This window comes from Alligator sinensis, unplaced genomic scaffold (genome assembly GCF_000455745.1).
Source record: "Alligator sinensis unplaced genomic scaffold, ASM45574v1 scaffold950_1, whole genome shotgun sequence".
Classification (NCBI taxonomy): Eukaryota; Metazoa; Chordata; order Crocodylia; family Alligatoridae; genus Alligator; species Alligator sinensis.
In genome coordinates, this window is record NW_005842331.1 from 799838 (window position 1) to 823159 (window position 23322).

The 23322-nt window shown below is 46.5% G+C and overlaps 1 protein-coding gene across 1 annotated transcript in view; it reads left to right on the forward strand.

The window, feature by feature from the left end:
* TSPAN4 (tetraspanin 4) overlaps positions 1–23322 on the forward strand; it is an 857269-nt gene that overhangs the window by 389953 nt on the left and 443994 nt on the right. Inside the window, 1 exon segment of the mRNA XM_006039403.3 lies at positions 6659–6706. Within this exon segment, the coding sequence (XP_006039465.2) occupies positions 6659–6706 (48 nt within the window).

Genomic DNA, 23322 nt, shown 5'->3' on the forward strand with positions numbered 1-23322 from the left:
GCCAGAAATCTGAATCATCCTGTCTGAAAGGAAGGCTTTTCCAGCCCTTGGTCTACCAACCTGTGGTACATGTTTTGGAAAATTGCTGGTTGTAGCAGGATTTGCTGTGGAATGTGTTATCTTGCCTAGTTAATTATGTATGAGGAATTAGTTCATTCAGTCCTTTATTTCTCCCTGTTTCTTTGTCTTGCCATTGTGATGCAATGGTTATAGAAATAAAGGACTGATATCTAGGATTAGTGATAACAGTAGTGTCCCAGACTCTGTGCGTTTTTCCCGTTCACAATGCATCTACTGATCTACATACTTATGTGGCACCCAACACTACTGTATTTCTGTATCATGAGTAGGGAGAGGTAGTTAGCTATGTTAGCCTGAAGTCAAGCAGAAGGCAGAGCAGGGGTGGCACCTTAGAGACTAACTGGGAGACTGTGTATCATGAATATACAAATGAATATATCTTTACCCTTTTAGGGGTGTAGGTTGTAGCTGTCTGTGTTAGTCTAAGGACATCAAGGCAGACAAGGTTCTTTGGGTGAATCTGATATCTTTTGTTAGACCAACTTGAATAGTTGGAAACAAATTTCTTAGCAAGCTTTTGGGTTTAAAAACCCTTTGTCAGGCTGAGGAAGTATCTGCAGTTGGTGTGTGCTCTTCCTGGATGGAATGAATAGTAGAGAAGCCAGAGGCCGGTATGCATGCAAGAAAGGTAGTCAATGCAGATGTTCTTCGTCCTTTTGACACAGGGAAGCCTTGTTATCCCTATTTCAGAGATGGGGAACCAAGATAACCAAGGCCTTTCTTAGACTAGGATTTTGAAGGTGTTACCAAGACTCTGTTAACAGCCTGGACCATTTTATCACTTGATAAAGACACTCTACAGTAGGTTGTTAATGTATGTTATCTAATCCCTGCCAAATCCTGGCCGAGACAAGGACAAGGATGCTAAATAACCTGTCCAAGGAAGTAGGTGGCAACTGAGAAATTAGACCAACTCTCTTGATCCCTGTCTCTAGTTCCTTTCATACAGTCCAGGTTTCCTCAGTTCTACCATGATATAGCCCCTGGTATTTAAGTCCCAATGAGCAGAGAGAGGTACTTAGCCATTTTAGTCTGAAGTCAGTCAGAAGGCATGGTAGATTAGCACCTCATGGGCATGTCCAGATGAGTAAGAAATTGTGTTTCCCAGGGGAATGCCCATGCCATGCATGCTTTGGCATGTGGCAGGTTACCCCGGGTGGAGTAGGGGAGGCTGGGGCCAGCAATTGTGCTGCCCCAGCAACCTTGTTTGGCATCCTGGGGGGCCTCAGGGAGCTGCAGCCATGCCACTCCTGCAGCAGGAAGTGTGGCCAGCAGCTGGAGTGTAGCTCCAGCTGGCCAGGCTGTGGTTTTGTGTGCTGTGCGCTGCCACCACATGCGTGATCCCACTTTTTTTTGGCATGGATTTTTTTTGACCCTGGGATCTCCCGGAGTCAACCTCCCCCTCCCTTCTGCCACGGCTCCCTTGCTGCAAAGTAGCAGCGCAAGAAACACCTGCATGTCCAGTGTATGGCACCATAGATGGGTCTGCGACGCCACATACCAGACGTCCATGCTCATTGTGGGGCTCCCCAATCATTCCCCCAGCTCGTCTGGCTGCTCTCCTGGCTGCCCCCCTGCCAGGGTGAGGCAGGCAGTGCTGGCATCCCTGGGAGAAGCCACGGGACCTGGGGGAATGATTTGGGAGCTGGGGGATTGAACCAGGATCTGGGGAATCAAACTGGGAGCTGGGGGGAATGATTAGGGACTGGGGGAATGAACAGGGGCTTCCCCCCAGGTCCCGGTATGATCCCCCAGCTCCCACTCGCTCCCCCAGCTCTCTGATCATTTCCCCCAGACCCTGTGGCTTCTTCTGCAGCTGTCAGCACTGCCTGCCTTGCCCCAGCAGGGGGGTAGCTGGGGGAGCAGCTGGACCAGCCACGGCTTCTTCTGGGGCTGCCAGCTCAAGCTGGGGCTCGTCCGGAGGCTCCCCCAGCTGCTCTCACCAGCACTGCCTAGTGCCTGCCTGTACAGTCTGTGGCCAAATTTCCAAATCTCTCCAAATCTCTCTGAATCAAATTTGGAGAGATTAATGGATTTCCTGATTTGATTCGGATTCAGAGATTTGGCCGCTAGCTTGAGCCAAATCTCCTCTGAATCGAATTGGCTACCAAAGCTTCGCACAGCGCTACTATTAGTCTATCCTGACCTTTTCATTACAGTCCCAAGCCAAGGTTCCCAACTATGCAGAGTCTGTATAGCTAATGTTCCTTTTGAGGCATAATAATGTTCATTGGGACTAAGCTAATTTTCCTTTGTGACCAGGGATATGGATTTGAATCCAGGCTTCTAGAGGGCAAAGGGTAGCATATCAACTCCCTCATCTCCAGTAAATTACATTCCCTAATATTCTTTAAGGGGCCACTGCCATTTAGTATAAATACAACCCTCCCCCTGCTCCAACAGTTTGAATTCAATGGGTTATAATATCAGAGTATAATTATATTTTTGCATCTATGGTTTTAGCACCTGCTATGGATATTAAGAAATTAAGAACAGAACAGTATCCTACATTCAGATGGGACCTGTATAAAAACAGATGACTTAAAGCACTGGCTATATTAGAAAACCTAATATTTGCTGAATAAGAAAGGGCAAAGCAAATAAGTATGTCATTTATGTTCAGGCATTTTAGAGGGTAATAAAACAATAAAAACAGAATGGCAAAAACAAACAATAAAGTGCAGGTAATGTCTATTCAATATTTAATCAATACAGTTATTTTTACACTAGCTAGAATGAAGAGGTGGGTTTCAAGTCTAACTTGCTGGCAGTTGTGTGGGCATAGGGGTATATGGTAGGAGAAGCTCCATCATAGTGTGAAAATGAACGTATTGAGGATTAAAAAGGTAGAAGGTGCAGATTTATCAATCTTGCAGTGCCAATACATGTTTTAGTTGTATTGGGGAAGCCTCTGTGACAGCACTTCTTTATTCCACATTATAGTTGCTCTATAATTTGAGGCTATCTCATGAAACAGTCATTTCTCCTACTCTCTACTACTGGGTTTGGCAATACTCCTCCCCAACCCTCCTCCCCAAACCAACACCTTTCCCCCTTCTGTTACTGTTGCTTTAGCATTGTTTTGCATATTGTGTATTGCATATAGTGTAAGAGTGATGCTGTAGCCGTGATGGTCCAGAAATTGTGAGCAGCAAGGATTCTTAATGGTAGACTCTTTGCTGAATTCTCTCCCTGCATTAATAACGATGATTATTGGGCAGAGGTGTTATTGCAATGCTCAAGTTGTGGATCCACCGGTCTCCCAGGAACCTGAGCAGAAGAAAGTAACAGTGTGCTAGAGCAGCTTCTTGGTTTAAAGAGTGCAGGGTCTTTTGAAATATTTGTTAAACAAAAGAGCTGTTACTGGTATTTTCTTAAGTGAAGGGCTGGAGAGTGGTATTGCCAGCATGCCACTTTGACCTCCTTTTTTTGAAATAAACAGTATTTTCGATGAAATTCCAAAGTCTCCTTGGTGATTGAGAAATCGTTTGGAATTGGGTATATGAATGATCCAGGTAGCTTTGAAGATCCCAGTCTTTGTAAGAAAAGTACCCTGGGTACTGTCACTAGTTTCTCTGTAGGGGAATACCAAGCTGCTGCAGTGCCCAAAAACATTGCAGTAGCATGTAGAGAACTTAAACATGTCCAGCCCCATTGTGCTAGGAGCTGTACAAATATAAAGCAGACAACAGGCCCTGACCCAAGGGCCTGACAGCTTGAAAATAACATCCAAGAGGCAGATGAAATGAACACAAGGGCTGATGAGAGAAAGAGAGGCAACTAACACAAGTGAAAGTGTGTTTTATCAGAGATTACTTTGCCCATTGCTTTGAAAGCTCATGGCTTGGGTTTCTACACACCTGCCCAAGGCCAGAGTGGAAATACGGAACATAAAACATTGCAGCAGTAGCCACCAATAAAGGCTTTGTTTTTGCAGGTGGCCAGGGTTACGATGGGCTTGAGGTTTCATCAGGCATCAGGAGAGCAGTGGCAGTTAATAAAGACACTCCTTTGCCAGATGCGATCATCAGCTGGTATTTCTGACTTACCATCTTGGAAACAGTTTCAGGGAGGAATTTTATAGATTCTTAATCAGAGCATTGTGACTGGAATGATGAAATACTTTGGTCTTTTTGTTGCTCTACACTGTTGTGAATTGGACAGCAGTACTCTATCTGAGCCAGTGGCCAGACAGATCTTTTGATGAACCAAAGACATGATGGTAGATGTGGGGGTTGTAAGCTTTATTGATGAACATTATCTATGATGGCCCTGTTTCTGCATTGTTGTTCTTGTTTTACTAGTGATCTATCTTCCCCTTAACCAAGCTGTCATCTCCAGAGTCCTTTTCCTGGTGTTTCAATCAATCTGGGTCCAGGAGATCCTGCAATACAGCAGGGTCTATATCAGAGCTGATGTAACACCCCTCCCCTGCCTTTCCCTCCAATCACCAAAACAGGACACTTAGGCTCCATTTGGGCAAAAGACAACATTATTCTTCACAAACTAGTGCAATCTTACTCTCTAAATGGCTACCAGTCTGTTGCAAAAGGATCCAACTCTTGGATCTTCCTCTGGGTCTCAGGCACAGTCGGCAAGCATAGACCCTGTATCTGGCCCATTTGAGGAGTACAGACATTGTAGTCCAGTGACATTGACCTTAGAAGCAGTTCCACATCCTTCCTAAGCTCTTCCATTTGCTCAGATGTGTTCTCCCTCAGTGTTCACTGGCTAAGTAAACTTTTATATATACCTTCCAAGGACCATGCAAAGGTACTTAAACATATTTACTTAAATCAGCAGCACAAGATACTGAGAGATCTAAAAGCAAAATCCATGAAGGTAGTTCACTTCCACAGACCCCCTCATCCTTCCAGAGTGTGTTTTAGGGTTTGGTTACTGTCTTTCAAAGGGACTAGGACCCCCTTCCTGCTTAGACTTCTAATTTTGGTCACAAGGCAATCCCCCTGCCTTCATTAGAGTATGTGTCTTAAAAGCAGTCTGTATTACTTTTTCCTGCTTCTTATACTGGGATTTTCTAGGATTCAGTCATGGCAGAAGGACTGATGGCAGCAAAATGTTTTGAGTCAGTAGCTCTGTCTGTATCCCAGCCTCCATTTCATGCACCAGGAAGGAACTGTTCAAAAGGGGATGGCCTTTTGGTGGCTTTCTTAAGAGTGTTGTTGCAATCCAGCATGGCAGCTACAGTATGCAGGGAAGAACATAAACGGGGTTACCCTTTCAATCAGGGGTGGGCAAAATATGGCCCGTGGGCCAGATCCAGCTTGTCAAGGAATTTTGTCTGCCTCACGATGGGTCTCTTGGCCCTGCCTGGCCCAGGCTTGGGGGGCAGCTCATGCCAGGGTGTTTGCAGCTGGTTCTGCCACCCCCTGGTGCACAGCAGGGCTGCTAGACTTGTTCCTTGGCAACCTGGCAGTGGCAGATTCTTCCATCTGCCACCAGTGCTGGACTGGCTCTGCTGCTTGGACACCCCTGCCTGTCCACCTGGCACCCACCACCAAGGATCCACACAGGTAGGGTGTTCAGCTGGGTAGATGGGATGAGGCGGTGGGAGAACGAGGAGCAGTATCCAGGAGTGGTATGAGTGGGCTGGCCTGGGATCACAGGGTGGGATCTTGGGGCAGTGACAGTGTGGGGCCAGGGCTCAGGGAAGAGCTGTGATCCATTCCCTGTATGTCCCTGCAATGGGTGCTGGTTCTGTGGGCAGGGGCATGCGGGAGCAGATTGTGGCTCTGCCCCAGGACCCAGTCCCATGCTGTCACCACCCCAAGATCCTGGCCCCATCCACTTATCCCACTCCTGGATGCAGCTTCCTGCCTGCTCCCGGCCCCATTCTGATTGCATGCCTTGCGTGCATGAGTCCCGGCCCATCTCCATGGGGACCCAAGGATCATGGGGAGGTGACAGTGCAAGGCCAGGGCCTGGCTCAGAGCTGTGTCCTGCTCCCTGCACATCCCTGCCCGCAGAACTGGTGCCTGTCACAGGGATATGTGGGGAGCGGATCATGGCTCTGCTCCAGGCCCTGGCCCCACGCTGTCAGCACCCTGAGACCTGACCCTGTGATCCTGGCCTTGCTTGCACGTCTTGCTCCCGGATGCTGGTCCCCACTCTCTTGCAGCCCCATCCCAGCTGAGCACTGAGCAGAGCCACTTAAGAGAGTTTTGGTGAGCTGTTGGGGTCTGGGATAGTGCAGACCCAGCCCATGACAGCTCACCAAAACTCCCTAAGTGACCCTCGGGTCCAAATAGTTTCCCACCCCTGCTTTAAATGGAGGCTGAACTATAAGGCCCTTTTAATATAATACATCATAATATGGTAAATTGTGATTTATCTCCATGGGACCTCTTCTCTGAATAACAATAATTATCCTCAAATGTTTGACCTTCTGTGGGCTAAATTCCTTTTTAGGAATGGTATTTATTGTGCCTGTGGAATTTGAGATTACTTTCTAGGCATTCTTTTCATGTCTGAAATATGTATTATTTTTGTTCTCTTATAGCATTTTCATTTTGTAATGCCAAATTTTGGATAATATTCCCTTCTCCTTCCCAACCAGGTTTTCCCAAGGCACATTGAAAGATACATACAAGCAACATAAGTCCAGGTGAGTGTCCTCTCTTTTCATTGATGATATATTCTTTTCAAATCCCGTTTTATTTTTGGACTGCTTTTCATTGGTACTCATCTGACATAAAGCACTGCACCAGCATCTCATATATTGTGATAAACCAGTGTAATGTAAAATCTGTCTTGTAAGGCCAATTTGAAAATGTATGATAAGATCTGAAAATATACATCTCCCATGTACTAGGCACCTGTAAATAATGTGGAATATACTTCGTTTCCACTGCATGTTTATCTTAATCAGGAATCCATGGTTACAGGAAAGCAATCAGTGAGGTAGGCATGGCTGTTCCCTTAATTGCAGTCTGTAGATGATGTCATAGTTATGGGAACACAGTGGATAACCATTGCCATTATGTAGGGCTGACATTCATAATAGGAAAATTGGACTGTACATCCAAATACAATGGTATATTGTGCAAGATCTACATAAATCTGTAACCTCAGTAAAAGGCCTCACAGTTAGGCTCTGCAGTACTGGAGGTAATGGACTGGTAATGAGTAGAGCTAAAGCAGTATGCAGAGAAGCAGTATGTGTAGTGTCATTGCTGTGCTTTTGTCAAACCTTGATAATACCGTGTGCACTGGACTGAAAGAAGCTTGTGAGAGCTGACAACAGCAGGGGTTGTGCATCAGGTGGAGGCATGAGATTAAGGAGCAATTTCACAAGATGCTCTCAAGTGCTAAAAGACAGCTTTTATTCTGAGTGTGTATTGTGCCCAGGTATCTGCACAACTCACACCCACTTGAGTTCCAATCACTTTGTGGAGGGTGGTGGCATAGCTCTGAATTTGGAAGAGCTAAAATTTCTGCTCTGTGCCTTTGTATATTTCTGTGAGCTTGTGCAGCGTCCAACTGGGGCATCTGTTTAATATGTAGCAGAGGAAATGATGTAAAAACCATAAATATAATGCTGTGGTAAAAAATTATAGACTGATCAGTTGAGGGGAAGAGAGCCTATATTGCTGCACAAAAAGCTAAGAGTGCTGAAACCCTTTTAACGCCCCTTCCCTACCCAGTGCTGCTTCACCTGAACTTCACCCATTTTCTGAGCCTTTTTGTTAAATGTTTTGTCTTTCTACATCAGTTTCTTCAAAAAGGCAAATAACTTTGCTGATAATGGTCTGCTAACCAATTCAATCTTGGAATAGCCGTTGATGATTCTGATATTAAGAGGTACATTTTCCAGCAGAGATGACTTAAGCTGATGTTGAGTGGTTTGTGACAATGTCTGGAGTGACAATAAATGGAGGGTTTTCTGTGTATTTTTACATATGGAAGCCAATCGTTGATGGTGAAAGCTGTGGTACTAAGTGGAGTGTGATAGGAAGAAGAGTGATATTATCAGGTTTGACTGTACATAACATTATAGGAAAAGCATGGGAAAGGAAGCTGTGTGACATACAGAGGCAAGTTAAAGCTACAGCGAGATTGCTTATCTCTTTTTAAAATATTGTTATATTAATAAGCAATGTCTGGCCCAGAAAAACATTGTCTATACTGCCTGTTGTTCTAGATAATTTTTCTACTTCTCTTTGTGATATTTTCTTTTATTTATTACTTGGTATCCTCTTGTATATTACTCATAGCTGAAACTACACCAGCGTTGGTCACAAGAGAAGAGACTGAGAACATCAGCTCTGACACTAATTTTTCTACCAGTTTGGTGTGAAAAAGCTCAAAGCTCTTCTCAGTCTTAGCTCTCTCAGTGCCACTGTTTGGTTACCAGCATAGTTACAAAATTCTTGTAGCTTTTGCTCCAGGGGAAGGGAGAAGATCTTTGAATGGCAGCTGTAGATTTTATAGTAACACAACTGCAGCATCTTTTCAAAGTTCTTTGTAGTTAGAACTTTTTGAGCTAGCCATTTCCCCAGCTAATCAGTTTTCCAGGTAGAAACTTCTTTAGAAGTAGAAGCTATGAAACAAATGACAGCTTTAGAGTGTCTTAAGTTTGCACTGTGCTTATATAGGGGTGACCTGTTATACCTTCATGTTCTGTTCCATAATTAAATAAGAGATCACCTCTGATTAAAATGCAGCCAGAACCACAGATGCTGTAATAATAATAATGACGTTGGCCTCTACAAAAATAGATGTCAAATGGGGAGTAAAAAACTTTTCGCATTTGCTTGAAATGGAATGAAAATGGAGCTGTCCAGTATATAATGCTAATGAACGACTGTAATTCTACAATTTTACAATGCACTGGGTTTATTTGGTGTAAGGGAGCTGAATGTTGGAACAGTTTAATATAAACTTTAGGAGGCTTTAAAAGTGACAGAGCATAAGATAAAATGTTTTCACTTATTCTGTGTGCAGGAAGCTCTTTGGCCACTTTCTTTACATTATTCCTGTGATCATTTCCTATGTTTTGGCCTGGTACCTAGCTGTCCCAAGAAACATGGTTTTGCTGCAGGAATTACTGATTGAAATAGATGAGCCAAATCCTCAGCAGGTTCAAACAGGTTGAGCTCCATAGAAATGAATTTATACCTGCCATGGACCTGATCTTATGAACCTACCCTGTATCATTTACGTTAATCATTGGCCTTATAATATCAGGTATCTACAAGGAATCTGGAGCATATAAGTTAGCACTGAACTATAAAGAATGGCCAAATGCTGTAGTGTGCCCTTTTTAAGAGCTTTTAAGTCATTCTAAGGAAAATTGAAATATATACCAACCTCTGTGATAATGATGAAAGAATATCAATTTTGAGAACACACAACACTTTTTTTTCTTTCTCAAGGTAAAATGATGAGGCTTGATGACCCAGGGTACACAGAGTTGGAAGGCAGGTTCATCACAGTGCAATCATGATCTCAGTTTGCATTGTGGCTATCTAGCAGAGGCTTTAGTACTGATGCCTCAAACTTTCAATAATTGTGGACACCCTTTCTTCCCTCTCATTTCTGACAAATAAAGGAGCTTCAATTCCTTGCCATACTTCCACTTCCAATCTTTCATGTACTTCAGATGTGAATGGACAGATGAGTATGGAAATTTGTTTGCTGGTCTAGGAAATGTTTGTTTTCCTTTTATGCTACCAAGCTCTGGCCAGAATTCTAATCTGAGGAAAGAAACTAGTTTTAATGGAATGAAGAACTACAGGGAAACCAGGGTCTCCTGTGTCTGAGCTTCATCCAGAACTGAGCTACTGAGTTACTAAGAGTTCTGGGTGCCCCTAGAGTACAAGGCCCAAATAATCTTTCTATCACTTGATCTAGAGGAGACTCTTTTTTGGCAATCATTATGATAAGATGCAATATCCTCCTTCATAATTTTGGATATTCATATTTAATTTGGGAGGACAAATTGCTCCTTATGTAACACCTGAACAGAGGGGCTCCCGTCTCTGGCCCTTTTCTAGCAAAGTTCTTAAGCATGTGCTTAAAATAGAGCTATTCATGTGCTTAGTTAAGCATATGCTTATGTGCCTTGCTGAATCCAGATCCAAACTTAATAAAGCTTTGTAAAAACTCGATACATTCTAAATTTCCCTGGAAAATATCCCTTTCCAAAGGAGACCAGACTGTATCCAGTCAAAGCAATTAAGAGTGTATTTATAGGCACTGACAGGCATGCAGCTTCCTGGTCTAACTCATGGCACTTCATAGAAAGCGCCATGAGTTAAACTGGCCCTCCCGAACCAACAAATGTTTGCTCTTGCAGACAGTGAATGCTTGGAAGATGAGAGGGGAGCAGGCAATTACATGCAAATATGCAAGAAGAACTTTCAGCCTTAAGCCAGTTTATGCAATTACATCTAACTGGGGACTGATTCTCATACACATAGAAAACAGTTTCTGTTTTTTTCTCTGTCGTCCCTGGAGGTGTTGAAAAATGTCTTATCGAGGGCAATGGTTTCTGGGGTAAATTTTGTGATAAAGGAGACACATGCTACTATTCATTTGTATAACCAAAGAGGCTCTTCTTTTACACAATTTTCAAAATATAATTAAAAAGTCGGAGAAAGTAAGGGGAAATTATTTTGCTGTTGTTGAATGCTGTTTTGTGCAATTCCATTTAGCAGCTTTAAAATACTGAACATCTGCATTTAAGTCTAGTAGATGTAATCTATGATCATCCTGTTTCTACTAGTTTGTTTACTAAGGGATCTGAGTGGGAATTTTTACATTATTCTAGGAACGCAGAGGAGATTGTATCTTTCAATAGCTGCCGTGATATGATTTATTTATGTGTCTGTGCAAGTTACTGCCATTTCAAAACCATGAATAGAGATAAATTTGAATTTCTTTTTCATGCTAACAGCAAAGTCTGTCTGAGATTTAGTGATCACTAATGTTTACCAAGGGATTCTCAGGGCAAAGGCCAAGGTAGGATTCTTGATATTTTGGCTTCATAGGGGAGCTTGACCTATACAATAAGTCAGTAAGTAGTAAGTGGCACAGCTGATTCATTGTATATTTCTGGTGCCAGAACCTAGAGAGGAACAAAGAAGCCCTGGGCATAGGATGCTATACTTCTTCTTGAGTTACATTGCAGTGGGCATGGCTTAGGCATCATGACAATAAATTAGGAAGCCAGATACATCCGGAAATTGGCCTGTGGCATGTTGGACAACCACCTGTGCTGCTGTATTACTTGAGGACACAGTCCTCCCATTCTGTCATCCTTCCTGTTCTGGTCACATGCCTTCAGGCCTCATTGAATCTTTTCTGGAGATCCCACCTTTACCTGCAGATAAATGGTAACCTCTGGGTGGAATCTACAAATGCTATTGCCTCTTCCTGCCCTGGTAATTCTTTGTGTCCAGTAAATTTTTCTCACTGAATGTGGTGTGAGTGCATCACAGAGCACAAAAAAAAATGAACCTTGGATGCAGGACTGTGACAATCAGAATGGATGGGGAGAGAGAACAATGAGGGGAGAGGTGAGTTAGGTTGAGGAAGAGCATTTTTGAAAGAATGTGTGAAGAAATCCCAGTTTTCACTGCATGTCACTTTATCTGATGAACAATACTCAGTGATAGGAGGAGGTCAAAATTGAAGGCAAACCCACTGGGAGTAGAGTTATGTCTGAGTGTGAAACCTAAACTTTTGGGATTCTTTTGAGGCTGATTCCCCAGATCTAACATTACATTAAGGCTAGGATTTTGGTGCTTTTGTTCTGCATAGAATGTAATAGAAAACTTTGTCAAGTATATGGGTTCATATACTGCATCTGCAGACACAATCCTTAGATTTTCATTAAGGATAAATGTTTTAGTGCACACAGAATGTTTTGCCTATGATATTGCAGAAGCAATTAATGATTAAGCATCTGCTTGCACCTTCAAAATAGAGAAATTTTAATTCCAAATTACTCTGATCTTGCAAGGATTTAAGAATATTCTGAGAGGTATTGAGTATTTCATCTGTATTTGGCTTTTAGTGGCAGTGGCCAGCACCCAGTTTGATGGCATCAATATAAAATGAAATGCTGGTTAAAAGAGAAACAATTTTCAACTTTCATCCTTTTAAGAAATGAAGTTTGCTCAATGGGAGTTCAATTTCCCCCTTTCTTTGCCTATGCTGCAAGTGACCTTCAGTTGAAGTACACCTATTCCTGGTTGAATCGGGGCTAACTCCAGATAGACAAAATCTTTTAGAAGTCATTGAGAGCCGAGGGTATTCAGTCTTTTTTGGACTGGATCCAGTAATTACACCTTTGCAGGCACAAATGCCTATGGCGCTTAGGCAGTCCAAGGGCCTGACTGCATATTTGGTCCCTTGTGTGTGTGTTTCTTATTCTATTATGCATAATTTTTTGATTGGCATTGGGTCTTGAGTGCACCATCTATATAGGAAAATGAGAAATAAGTACCTGTTCACATGTTCTTACTCATGTTTTACATTTGCATGCTGATGGAAAGCAAAGAAATAACAAAACAATTAACTTGGGGACTGAGCATGGAATAAACCACCAGTGTTGGATTCTGTTGTAAGTATACGTTCCTATGGGAGATTCTTATGCCATCTCCTCTGGGCACTGCCAGCAAGAGGTGGGAATTAGGGCAGCTGTCAGATCTTTCTTCATTTCTCCCTTATAGGCAGAACCACAGTTTTGCAATGCATCTTAAAGAGTAAAAAAAACAACTGAACAACTCTCAGTGTTGTGGTATTTACTAGGCGTACACCGATAAAGATTTTTTTTGGCTGATAACAATGGCTGATTATTAACCAGGCTTATCTGCTGATACCGATCTGATAGCCAATATGCAGTCCCGCAGCTTAGAGAGCAACATCCAGCTGGTAAGTCTGTGGGGGAGAAGGAGCATGGGGGAGGGGGAGGGAAGAGGCGTGGGGGGGCAGATCGAGGACCCTGCGGTGAGGGAGGGAGCAGGGCAGGGGCAAGGCCAGGCACTGCCCAGCCAGGGTGGGGTGGGGTGCGGAACAGAGCCATGGGCTCATCTAGGAGGCACATGGCTGTGGCTCCCGCCTCTGTGTGCACCTCCGGGGGAGGCATGGGGAGGATGTGCCCCCTGGATTTATGTGCGGGGCAAGGGTGGGCTGTTCAATGCAGGCTCGGGGCCAGGGGCTGCACTGGTCTCTTCCTGGTGGGGGTAGCTCCCCTATCACCCCCCCCTCAGCGCTGCTTCAATCTGCTCTGCCCTCGGCCACCCTGAGTGCAGCTCTGACCCAACCCCCACACTGGGAAGAGGTCGGCACCACCCCCAGCCCTGAGCCCACAGTGAACAGCCTGCCCTTGCCCCATGCACTAATCCGGGGGCCACATGCCCCCTACCTTCCCCGGGGGTGCACACAGAGGTGGGAGCACCCCCTCCTTCTGCCTCTGCGCCTCCTGGATGAGCCGCCTGTCCCATTCCCTCCCTCGCCATGGAGGCCTTGACCTGCCTCCCCACATTCCTTCCCCCCCCCACCAGGCTTACTGGCTAGACTCTGCACTCCAAGCTGTCTAGCGGCACTCCTGGCTGCATGCATACTGTGGCTGCATGCATGCACAGGGCATTTATCAGTGACATTATCAGCCACATCGCCCAAAAAAAGCCAGTTGCTGATAACGTCAATTTTGCTTTTATTGGTGATGATCCAATATGGACTGATTTATTGGTGCACCTCTAATATTTACATTATATTGTAATGGGCTGAAGTTTGCATTGCACACAGAAAATTAGTAAATCCATCTGAAATTCTCAGTATGTGGCTTCCTATTTGTCCCTAAATCAGTCACATTTTGGCCTCAATGGACAGGTGAATGGCAGCAGGGCTGGTTTTCAGGCTGGATTAGTCTGCATACCAGGCCCAGGCCCCAAGGCCCTGTTCTGCCTCTGCTCAGCCAGAGCCCAGTTATGGTTGGGTGGGGACAGTGTGGGGCTTCCAGAGCCCAGTTCTGGCCAGGTCCCATGCTGCCCCCATCCGGTTGGGATCGGACTCTGGAGAGATCACGCTGCCCCTGCTCAGCCCTGTGGGTCCCATGCTTCCCCTGCCTTGCAAGGATTGGGTCCTGCCACCACCCTGTGCATTTCATCTAGCACACAGGACCATCCCCTGTAGGACTCCCCACAGATCTGTGGGCAGCACCGTACCTAGACTCTTGGCGGCCCCAGGCGAACATTTAGTATTGGGCCACCCTTCACCAGAGATGATGATGATAATAATAATCATTATTTGCACCATTTTCAGGCCCCCTTTCTGTCCAGGCCCCAGGTGGCTGCCTAGTTCGCCCATGCTTGTCTCCTGCCCTGTCTGTGGGGAGCCCTGCAGGCTAGAAGACACAGCTCTGGGGGCCAGATCTTGCTGATAGGCCAGGAGTTGAGCACTCCTGCCCTAAATGAATAATGGTTATTACAGAATATTTTATAAGGAAGATGCACTCTTTCATCATATGTCTCCCCTCATAAATCATTATACAGACAACATTTTTCAAAAGTTTTTAGTGATATTGAATGCCTCCGTTTTTTGGTACCCAACTTGAGATGCCCTAAAAGGACACAATTTCCTGAAAAAAATAGATCCCTTTCAGGTGTCTGGAGTTAGGCCCCCAAGTTACTTATTTCCCCTTAGGCATTTACCCTACTATATTACAGTCTTCTTCAGAAATCGTCTTACTGAATTATGTTTGGTGATTTGTCCCTCTTTATCTGGAGACTTAAAAGCTTAGGGAAGATGCTGTGTGTAGGGAGTTGCACATCTGAGGGCTTTTTGTAAACCTTGCTTCTAAATCTTTGCTCTCTAGTGCTTGGATTCCAGATAAGTTCTTGGTGAAATGAGCCGGAATAATAACTGTATTTCACTAATACACCTAAGCACTACTTCATTTTTAGTAAGGTATAAAATCTGCAAGGGGAAAAGATTTGCTTTTAACTTGTAATATGTAACATAGTACTTTTACTTTTCATTTAGAAACTGATAAACTTTGGGAACAGCTTGACTGTGAAAGCCACAGGAAAGCTAAAACCACCATTGGTTTCACCCTACCCTCCTACTGCAGGGAATATGATGGACAAATGTTCTCTAGGGCAAATTGCTCTTGAGTACCTTGTTGGTTTAGTGCTTAACCATCATAATACATTCTTTGCTGCTATCTCTTAACACTTTCCCTGCTTTGCTGCTGTTTATTTTTTGGATTCATAGCTTTGCACACAAGCAATCTTAAGTGAGAAGTTAAGTCTCAATCCTGCAGTGGGAGCTGCTTGCAAAGAACACTTTGTCCACGTGGGAACTCAATGGGATTTTGGAGGTTTGAATTTCAACCAATTTTAAGATGTCACTACAACAAAAATTATGGTTCCTGGTCAATGGGTGCTGCAGAGGTCATGGATTAGACATATTATCATTGCATTGAGCTATTCAGAGGGTGGGGCAGGTGGAAAGAGGAGTGGGGTTTCCACTAAAGTATTTCTGCATTTCTTGGTGGGGGGCTGGGGAGAAAGGAGGTGAGGCGGGCAGGTATCCTTTATGTATTGCTGGAAGTATACAAAATTTAGCCACTAATTTAGCCATGCTATGTGATGTCTCAGAATTTTCTCATGGTAAAACTAAAATGCTAACTGTACCTGGGTATCTCTAAATATTTCCAGAAGGGAGATATTAATCTAGGGATTCATTCATCACTGCTTAATCCAGTAATGTCTCAATAGTACTTCAGCAGTTGAAATGGGGTTACACCGGGGTCTGATACACAGCCCATTGAAATTCATTGGTTCACTTTCAGAGGACTGAATTAGACCAAGAGATTAAATCAGACTAGCCAATTGCTTTTTCTTTGCTACATTAGAGTGAAGTGCCAGCTCTGCAATAGTTAAGGTTGAGAGCCCATTTCTATTTAAAGGCCAATTCTTCATTCTCTAAAATCCACCTTTGCTCTCTAATTAGGTCTGCCTAGTGGTGCAGGTTGGGGTTGCTGTTCCAGATTTGGTTCCATTGCAGGAAGGTGTTGCTTAGATACAGGCCCCTTCCCCTCACCGCCTGCTTTCCCCCAACAGCTTTTCTTGAGATTGATAGATCTTAAGTTTTTTTTCTAGCGTGGTTTGTCCCTCTCTCCCCAGACCTGGGGTCATGGCCCAGTTTGTGCCCAAAATGCTCTCCAGCAGCTTGCCATTCACCCCTTGGCATCTTTCAAGAAACAACACTGAAGGAATAGTCGAGCAAGAGCTTGCCTCACAGTGTATGTGTGACTCTAATGCAGATAGATCACATGCTACATGCACACGGGGAGTAGCCAGAAGCATGTCCAGTTTTCACCTTGGGTTGCATAGCTCAAGGAGGTATGCAGCCACCATGATGCTATTCTCTGTTCAGTTAGCATTAATTTGAACCCGTGACAAAAATCTAGATGGGGAGGAGAGGAGAATCTGCCTCTAAAAGCTTTTATGTATTTATTTTATTTGGGGAGACTGTAATCTGAGCATAGCAGAAAACCCACAAGGAGTAGGAAGAGGACAAGGGGGCAGGTCAAAGGGAAGGATAGGAATTAGGAGCAGTTTGAGAAGGCAGAGGCGGTGTGTGGTGTGCAGACAGGTAAACTGGCAGGATTAGGGAGAAGGGGGACCTGTCAGTCCCACATTCTCCTTACCTGTATCCATTAAGATTTAAGGGTTCCCTTTTCTGTGGGAGGATATAATCCCTATTGTTGTTCTCCTTCATGAAAGCTGGTGTGTGAGGGATTTATCTCCTCATCGTGGACTGATCTGCAGTCTCTGTTCCCACCCTGTGAGCTATCCTCTGCTTCTGAGTGCTGACCGAAGAATAAAGTGTGCTGGGAGCCTGCGCCCACTGTGCTGAAAGTTGGGTGAGAGGTGGAAAGTGGGCATGTGATGCACATAAGAGGCTCTCAGACACTGGGTCCTGAAGGTGGTGGGAGCTGGGAGGACGAGAACACCCATGGTGATGAGTGGAGCAGTGTGTAACTCAGAACAATTCCTCTCCATGGGGAGTCTTCATTCCACTGAGAACTTCACACTGAAGTTAACAGGTCATTTCACATCTTTCTGAAGAACCCCTTTTCTGTTTGAAGATTGCCTTTCTAAGCACTCTTAAATCCATGTGTGGACTCTGATTGCCTTGAAATATGCTGTGGAGAGTGTAGAAGGGAAGAGTCGGTTAGCTACATGTGGGCTCGTTTGAGCCAGAGGGTCCTGAGATTTAGTTTTTTCCCCTCCATAACTCTCCCCTAACTGTTTCTTAAAGGCAACAGATCCTGTCATTGCTGTGTTGTATATTTTCGTGTATAGCCGAGGAACTGAACCATGGCTTCGATTGGGATCCAAAGGGCTTGTCTGTACTATTTCAGTGACAGTAAGGAGGTGTACCCGCCTCTGTTCCACCAGGAGTTCGCGCGCCGCCTTCGCCCGGACCCGATGTTTTGCACACCCGGGCTTCGTTCGTAGTGCCCAGGTTTTGCCCCGCCTGGTATAAAGGGAGACCCCAGAACTCGCCTGCCACGACTTTGATGACTCTTTCAGTGGGGGGTCTTCCCTCGGGGCATCCCCCGGTGCTTGCGTGCTTCCTCGCGGGAACTCTCGGGGCTCCGTCCTCCCCTACACCCCGGCCATACGCCCCCTCAGGTCTTCCTATTCTGGCCCCCAATCCGTCCTTGCCTCGCGCTCTCTTGGTTCGGACCCGCTGGTGACTACCAGTGGTCTTCGGACCGGTCGTGCCTCTCCCCGTAAGGATGCCAGCTTACGCTCCCCTTTCTTGGGCTGCAGATGTCTGTTCTGCTCTCCCAATAGTTCTCGCCCCAGTTACCCGTGCCGTCGGCTCTATAGCGTGGAGTATCGTTGGCCCCACTCTCGGCGCCGTCGTCGCCCCTCCGGCCGTCTCGGGTGGCAGGTTCCCCGCTGGCAGCTGCCCCCTTCACGAGGCTGACCTCTCCCCTCCTTGTCCCGCTCCCGGGTGCTGCACTGCGTTGCTCCCAGCTGGTTCTGCCGTGTGACTCGCAGCCTGCTCCGCCTCTGCTCGGCGTCGTCCCGCACTCCGTAGGTGCTCCGCTGCGTTGCTCGCAGCCTACCCTGCTGCGCTGCTCGCAGCCTATTCCGCCTCTGCTTGGCGTCGCCCCGCACTCCGCAGGTGCTCCGCTGCGTGGCTCGCAGCCTGCTCTGCTGCACTGCTCGCAGCTTGCTCCACCTCTGCTCGGCGTTGCCCCGCACTCCGCAGGTGCTCCTCTGCGTTGCTCGCAGCCTGCTCTGCTGCACTGCTCGCAGCCTGCTCCACCTCTGCTCGGCGTCGCCCCGCACTCCGCAGGTGCTCCTCTGCGTTGCCCGCAGCCTGCTCTGCTGCACTGCTCGCAGCCTGCTCCACCTCTGCTCGGCGTCACCCCGCACTCCGCAGGTGCTCCGCTGCGTTGCTCGCAGCCTGCTCTGCCTCCACCTGGCGTTGCCCCGTCCTCCGCAGGCGGCGGCTGATCCCCTGCTCGTTGGGGCTCCGCGCCTTGTCTCGCTCCCTTCAGCCGCCCCTCTGCCTCGGCACGGTCGCCATTTATTTCTCCCGTCCGGCGTGCCCCGCCCCCGTCGTTCAGCCGCAGCCGAATAAACGCCCGGCTGACGACCCGCGCCGGCGCTACCGGCGCCTGGGGTTTCTTTGGCTCCTCCGGCCCTGCTGGAGGTAAGCAGACCCCTTGACCGCCGCGGGGGTCTCCCAGTGCCCCCGCTCCCCTGGGACAGGAGGAGTGTCTGAAAACACCTAGCCCACCCAGATCAGTCCATCTACGTGCCTCAGCACCAGAACCTGTGAGGCTGCTCTCCCACCTGCTCTCTGGCCTGCTGTATACCAAGAGCACAAGAGTGGCCCTGGTGTTGTGTGGGGCAGCCCTACTGGCTGAAGAACTGGAAGAAGGCACAGAGAAGGGCAACAAGGATGATTAATGGTATGGAGGGGCTTTCATACGAGGAGAGACTAAAGTGGCTAGTTCTATTCAGTTTATAAAAGAGACGCTTTGGCGGGACACGATAAGGCTTTACAAAATACTGAATGGGGAAGAGAAAGTTTGTTTATTATTTACTACCTCTCACAATACAAGGCCTAGGGGGTCATAAAATGAAACTAGTAGGTAGTATGTTTAAAACAAACAAAAGAAAGGTAGTTTTTCCCCCCACACAGTATGTAATTCAAGTGTGGAACTCATTACTACAAGATGTTGTGGAAGCTGACATTTGGGCCAGATTCAGAAAGGGATGGGGCAAATTCTTGGAGGAAAGATACATCAGTAGCTATTGAACATGAAAGTTAGGGGCGCAGCTTCTGAATCTGAACTTTCTAGACCTTAAATGCTGGAAACTGCAAGTGAGAGAAGAAGAGTAGAAAAAACCCTGGTCATACCCTGTGAACTTTCTCTTTCAGCATCCACTGCCTGCCACTGTGACACAGGATACTGGGCAAGATGGACCTATGGTCTGACCTAGTAAATGGCAATTCTTATATTCTGATTTCTGGCTCTGGACTTTTCAGCGGACATGGGCATAGGGGTTGTGTGGGCAGGTTCCTCCTCTTAGGGACCCACCACCAATGTAGTGTAGACAGGCTCAAAGAGTCTGGTTTGAGTTACTTAGTGGTTACCCCAGTTAGTGCAGAGCAACCTCTGCTCATTAGGGGAAGTGCTGTTGGGCTATATGATATTGAACATGGTATTCAAAAAAAAGTTAAGCTCTATAGACAGGCAGGAACCATCTCCACAACTATCATATCCAGGATCTCTGAAGGCCTTGCTCTTCTGGAAAGCCTAAGTTCTACTCCCTGCCTTCTGTGTATGTGCTGGTATCTAGGAAGACCATGCTCCCTTAGTGTGGTACAAGCAACTCTTCCAACCCCCTCTGTTGTGCTAGTGTGGGGTCAAGAAGGGTAAAGGTAACTTAGATTTAAACCTTTTAAAAATGCATACAAACTTAATGCACGTGCCACCCTTCTATATGATGGAGATGGTGGAGGAGCTAATAGAGGTGTGGAAAAGGGTAAGCTTAGGGGGATGACTAAGTAGATCAAGACCATGACTGGAGAAAAAAACAGGAGAAGAGAGACCAACTGGATGGGTCATATAATGTGGCATGACACATGGCTCAGTATACAGCTCAGGCTACATAATCAAGGAAGCACGCAACCATACAGTAAGCAAGCTGCTGCTTGAGTTGCATGTACAAGGCAGCAGCAGGCACCATCCAACAAGGAACAATGTTTTACATGTTAAAGCCTTCTGAAATATTACTGGCTAAATGGGATGAGAAGGGGAGAGTGATCAGGAAAGGGTAGCAAGATAGGGAATAAGTTGTGAGAGTCACTGAAAGAGAAAGGTGGAGGAGAAGGACCCACCAGTTGTCCCTCACATGCTTCAAGTCACTGTAACTCTTGTTTTAATTAAACTGCTTTGATTATGGGGTCTAGGCCATGCCTGTGATTCCTTTTACTGGCCCTCATCACACTACATACTTCAAACTTTTCAAAGTATAACCACAATCCCCATTCCACTATAACAGTGGTGCTCTACCTTTTTGTTTCATGGGCTAGATTAGGCCCAGGTGCCAGGATCAGCCCACATGCTGTCTCATCAGGATTGGGCCCTACACTGCCTCCACCAGGCCCAGTGTGTACCAGGATCAGGTCAGACTGCCTCCACCTGGTCCAATGCATGCTGGGATTTGGTTTGCGTTGTCTCTGCCAGGCTCTGTGTGCCCAATGTAGCACACAGGGCCATGAAACATGTCCTGCAGGGTTCCCCACTAGTCAGGAAATTTGGTAGCAGGGGAGTGGCAATTGCTGGCACTGCTGTTCCACTGCCGAGTTTCCAGACTTATGGAAAGCCCCATGAGCTGGATGACAATGTTTCTTGAGCACCCCTGCACTATAACACAGTGTACAGAAGTCTGTCCAACCCATCTCACAGGCCCTTCACCCTTATGTACATAAGGCCATCTAACATTATATTTCCATTTGCCCATCATGAAACCACAAACCACACTCATCGCCACCTAACTGCTGTCATTCTCTGTCAAGAAGATCTCTTTACCCTGCTACTGACACAACAACACAACACATCACCAAAACAAGATATAGTGAGCCTCTCAAGGTATATAGACACTGTTATTTTGATCAGTCATACATTGGCCTTTCCAGATCACATCACATTATACAAAGAGCACTGTCTGTCTTCCCCAGCTAATGACTTCATGACTTATTACAGCTAGACCTAGCACAATAAATGCAGCTGTGAAGAGCTTGCATAAAACTCATTGTTTGTAGCCAGCTGCAGTGGGGTGGGAAGGGGCAGAATTAAGTTGTGTGCATATGTACCTTAACTCTTCCTCTCCGCCCCCCACTTCCAAGTTTTCAGACATCTGAATGTTATTGAACTCGCTATTCTTGTTAGGGTAAGATACCACCAGATGGCATGAGCTCTATGGGTTTAGACAGATGTTAGGGCTACAGACGCTAGGGTTCTGCTCTAACTTATGTTGCTGTACATAAAGCACCATGAGTTAGTGTTCCCATCCCCCCGCGACCCAACAGACATTCACCTGTTGTGGCGAGAGGGTGAGGAGCTGGAGCCAGCCTACACAGGCCCAGGCCAACAGGTAGGGGCACTCCAGCAGCCTCCTAGGAGGCTGCCAAACCATCCTTCTCCCCAGCCCCCCACCCCAGCTCTAGGGCTGTCAGCAAGACAGGAGGGCAGGGCAGGGTAGGGCGTTCCCAGCTGCTGAATGGCCAGAGGTGAGGGGGGGAGGCAGGAAACAGGTTCCTTTTGCCTCATGGCCCCCCAGCTACCCTGGCTGGGGTATTGGGGGGAGCCAGGTTAGGCCTCCAAGGCGAGGGAGCTCCATTTCCCAACCCCCACCCCCTCAGGTTTGGCCATTCAGCAGCTGGGAGCAGCCAGCACAGAGCTCTGGGTTGTTGAGTGGTCAGATCTGAGGGCAAAGGGGTGGGAAATGGGGCCCCCTTGCCTTGTGCTACCCCAACTGGAGTATTGGGGGGGCCTGGGCAGACCCATGAGGTGAGGGGGCTCTGTTCCACACACCCCTGCCCCCCAACTCTGGCCATTCAGCAGCCCAGATCTGGGGGGGCATGGAATGGAGACCCCTTGCCTCAGGGGCCCGACCTGGCTCCCCCCAGTACCCCAGCCAGGGTAGCTGGGTGGGGGCATGAGATGAGGGGGATCCATTCTCTGTCACCTTCCCCCCAGCTCTGGCCATTCAGCAGCCGGGAGTTCCCTCTTTCCTCCTACCACCCCTGGGGAGAGGGGGACAGCCCAGCCCAGCCCAGCCCCCACATGAAAAATTTACCCTGGAGGAAACACAAGTTCCCTAAGGCACTCTTCTTTTGAGTGCCTTAATGTAATACCTGATTTAACCAGGGTTAATTTTTCACATGATTGGCTATTTAAAAAGTGCTCTGTAGCTGTGCGCTGTGGTATAGCATGGCTGCAGAGCACTTTCAAGGGCCTGGTTGCTCAAAAAATGTCACCTTTGTCTGCACCCTGTGTTAACATTTTAGAACCCCAAAGATACTGCAGGATAGAAATTGGTTTTGTTTTATGGTCTTTTAAAAAACTTCATATTAGTTGTAAAAAGCCAATAATTAGAGATGCTGTTTATGACATCAAGAAAACCTATGTAGTAGCTGAATACTAAGAAGCCTAATAATTCTAACACAAAGTATAGAGAGGTGGAGGTTATTGTAAAGCTAGGCATGTAAAGTCTTTTTGTCAGCCAAATGTATATACCTCTGGAATTCTGCAGCTCATTGGGTTTCCGGGGGTTCATTGCAATTTAGAGTGAGTTCTGGAGAGTCAGCTCATTCATTGCAGAAATAGCAGCAGTGGGCTCACTGGGAATCATCCCTCATGGAAACACAAATTTACAGTAACAGCATTTCTTCCACTTTATTTCCCACAGCACTAGGTTAAAACAGCTCAGGCTTCAGGACAGAGCTATCTCATATTGTTCCTTTATTTATACAGCATGTTTTTCCGAGCTCCAGGCCCTTGAAGTCAGGTCCAGGGCCTACTTAAGGTATGGCTCACGTTCTCAGCAACAAAGCTTGATTGCGGTGCGTTCATTCCCTGAGGTGCCGCCTGCCCTGCTCTCTCGTATGCCTGCTCTGTACTTCCTTAAAAACATTCTAGAAACACACAGTGCTGGCATATAGCAT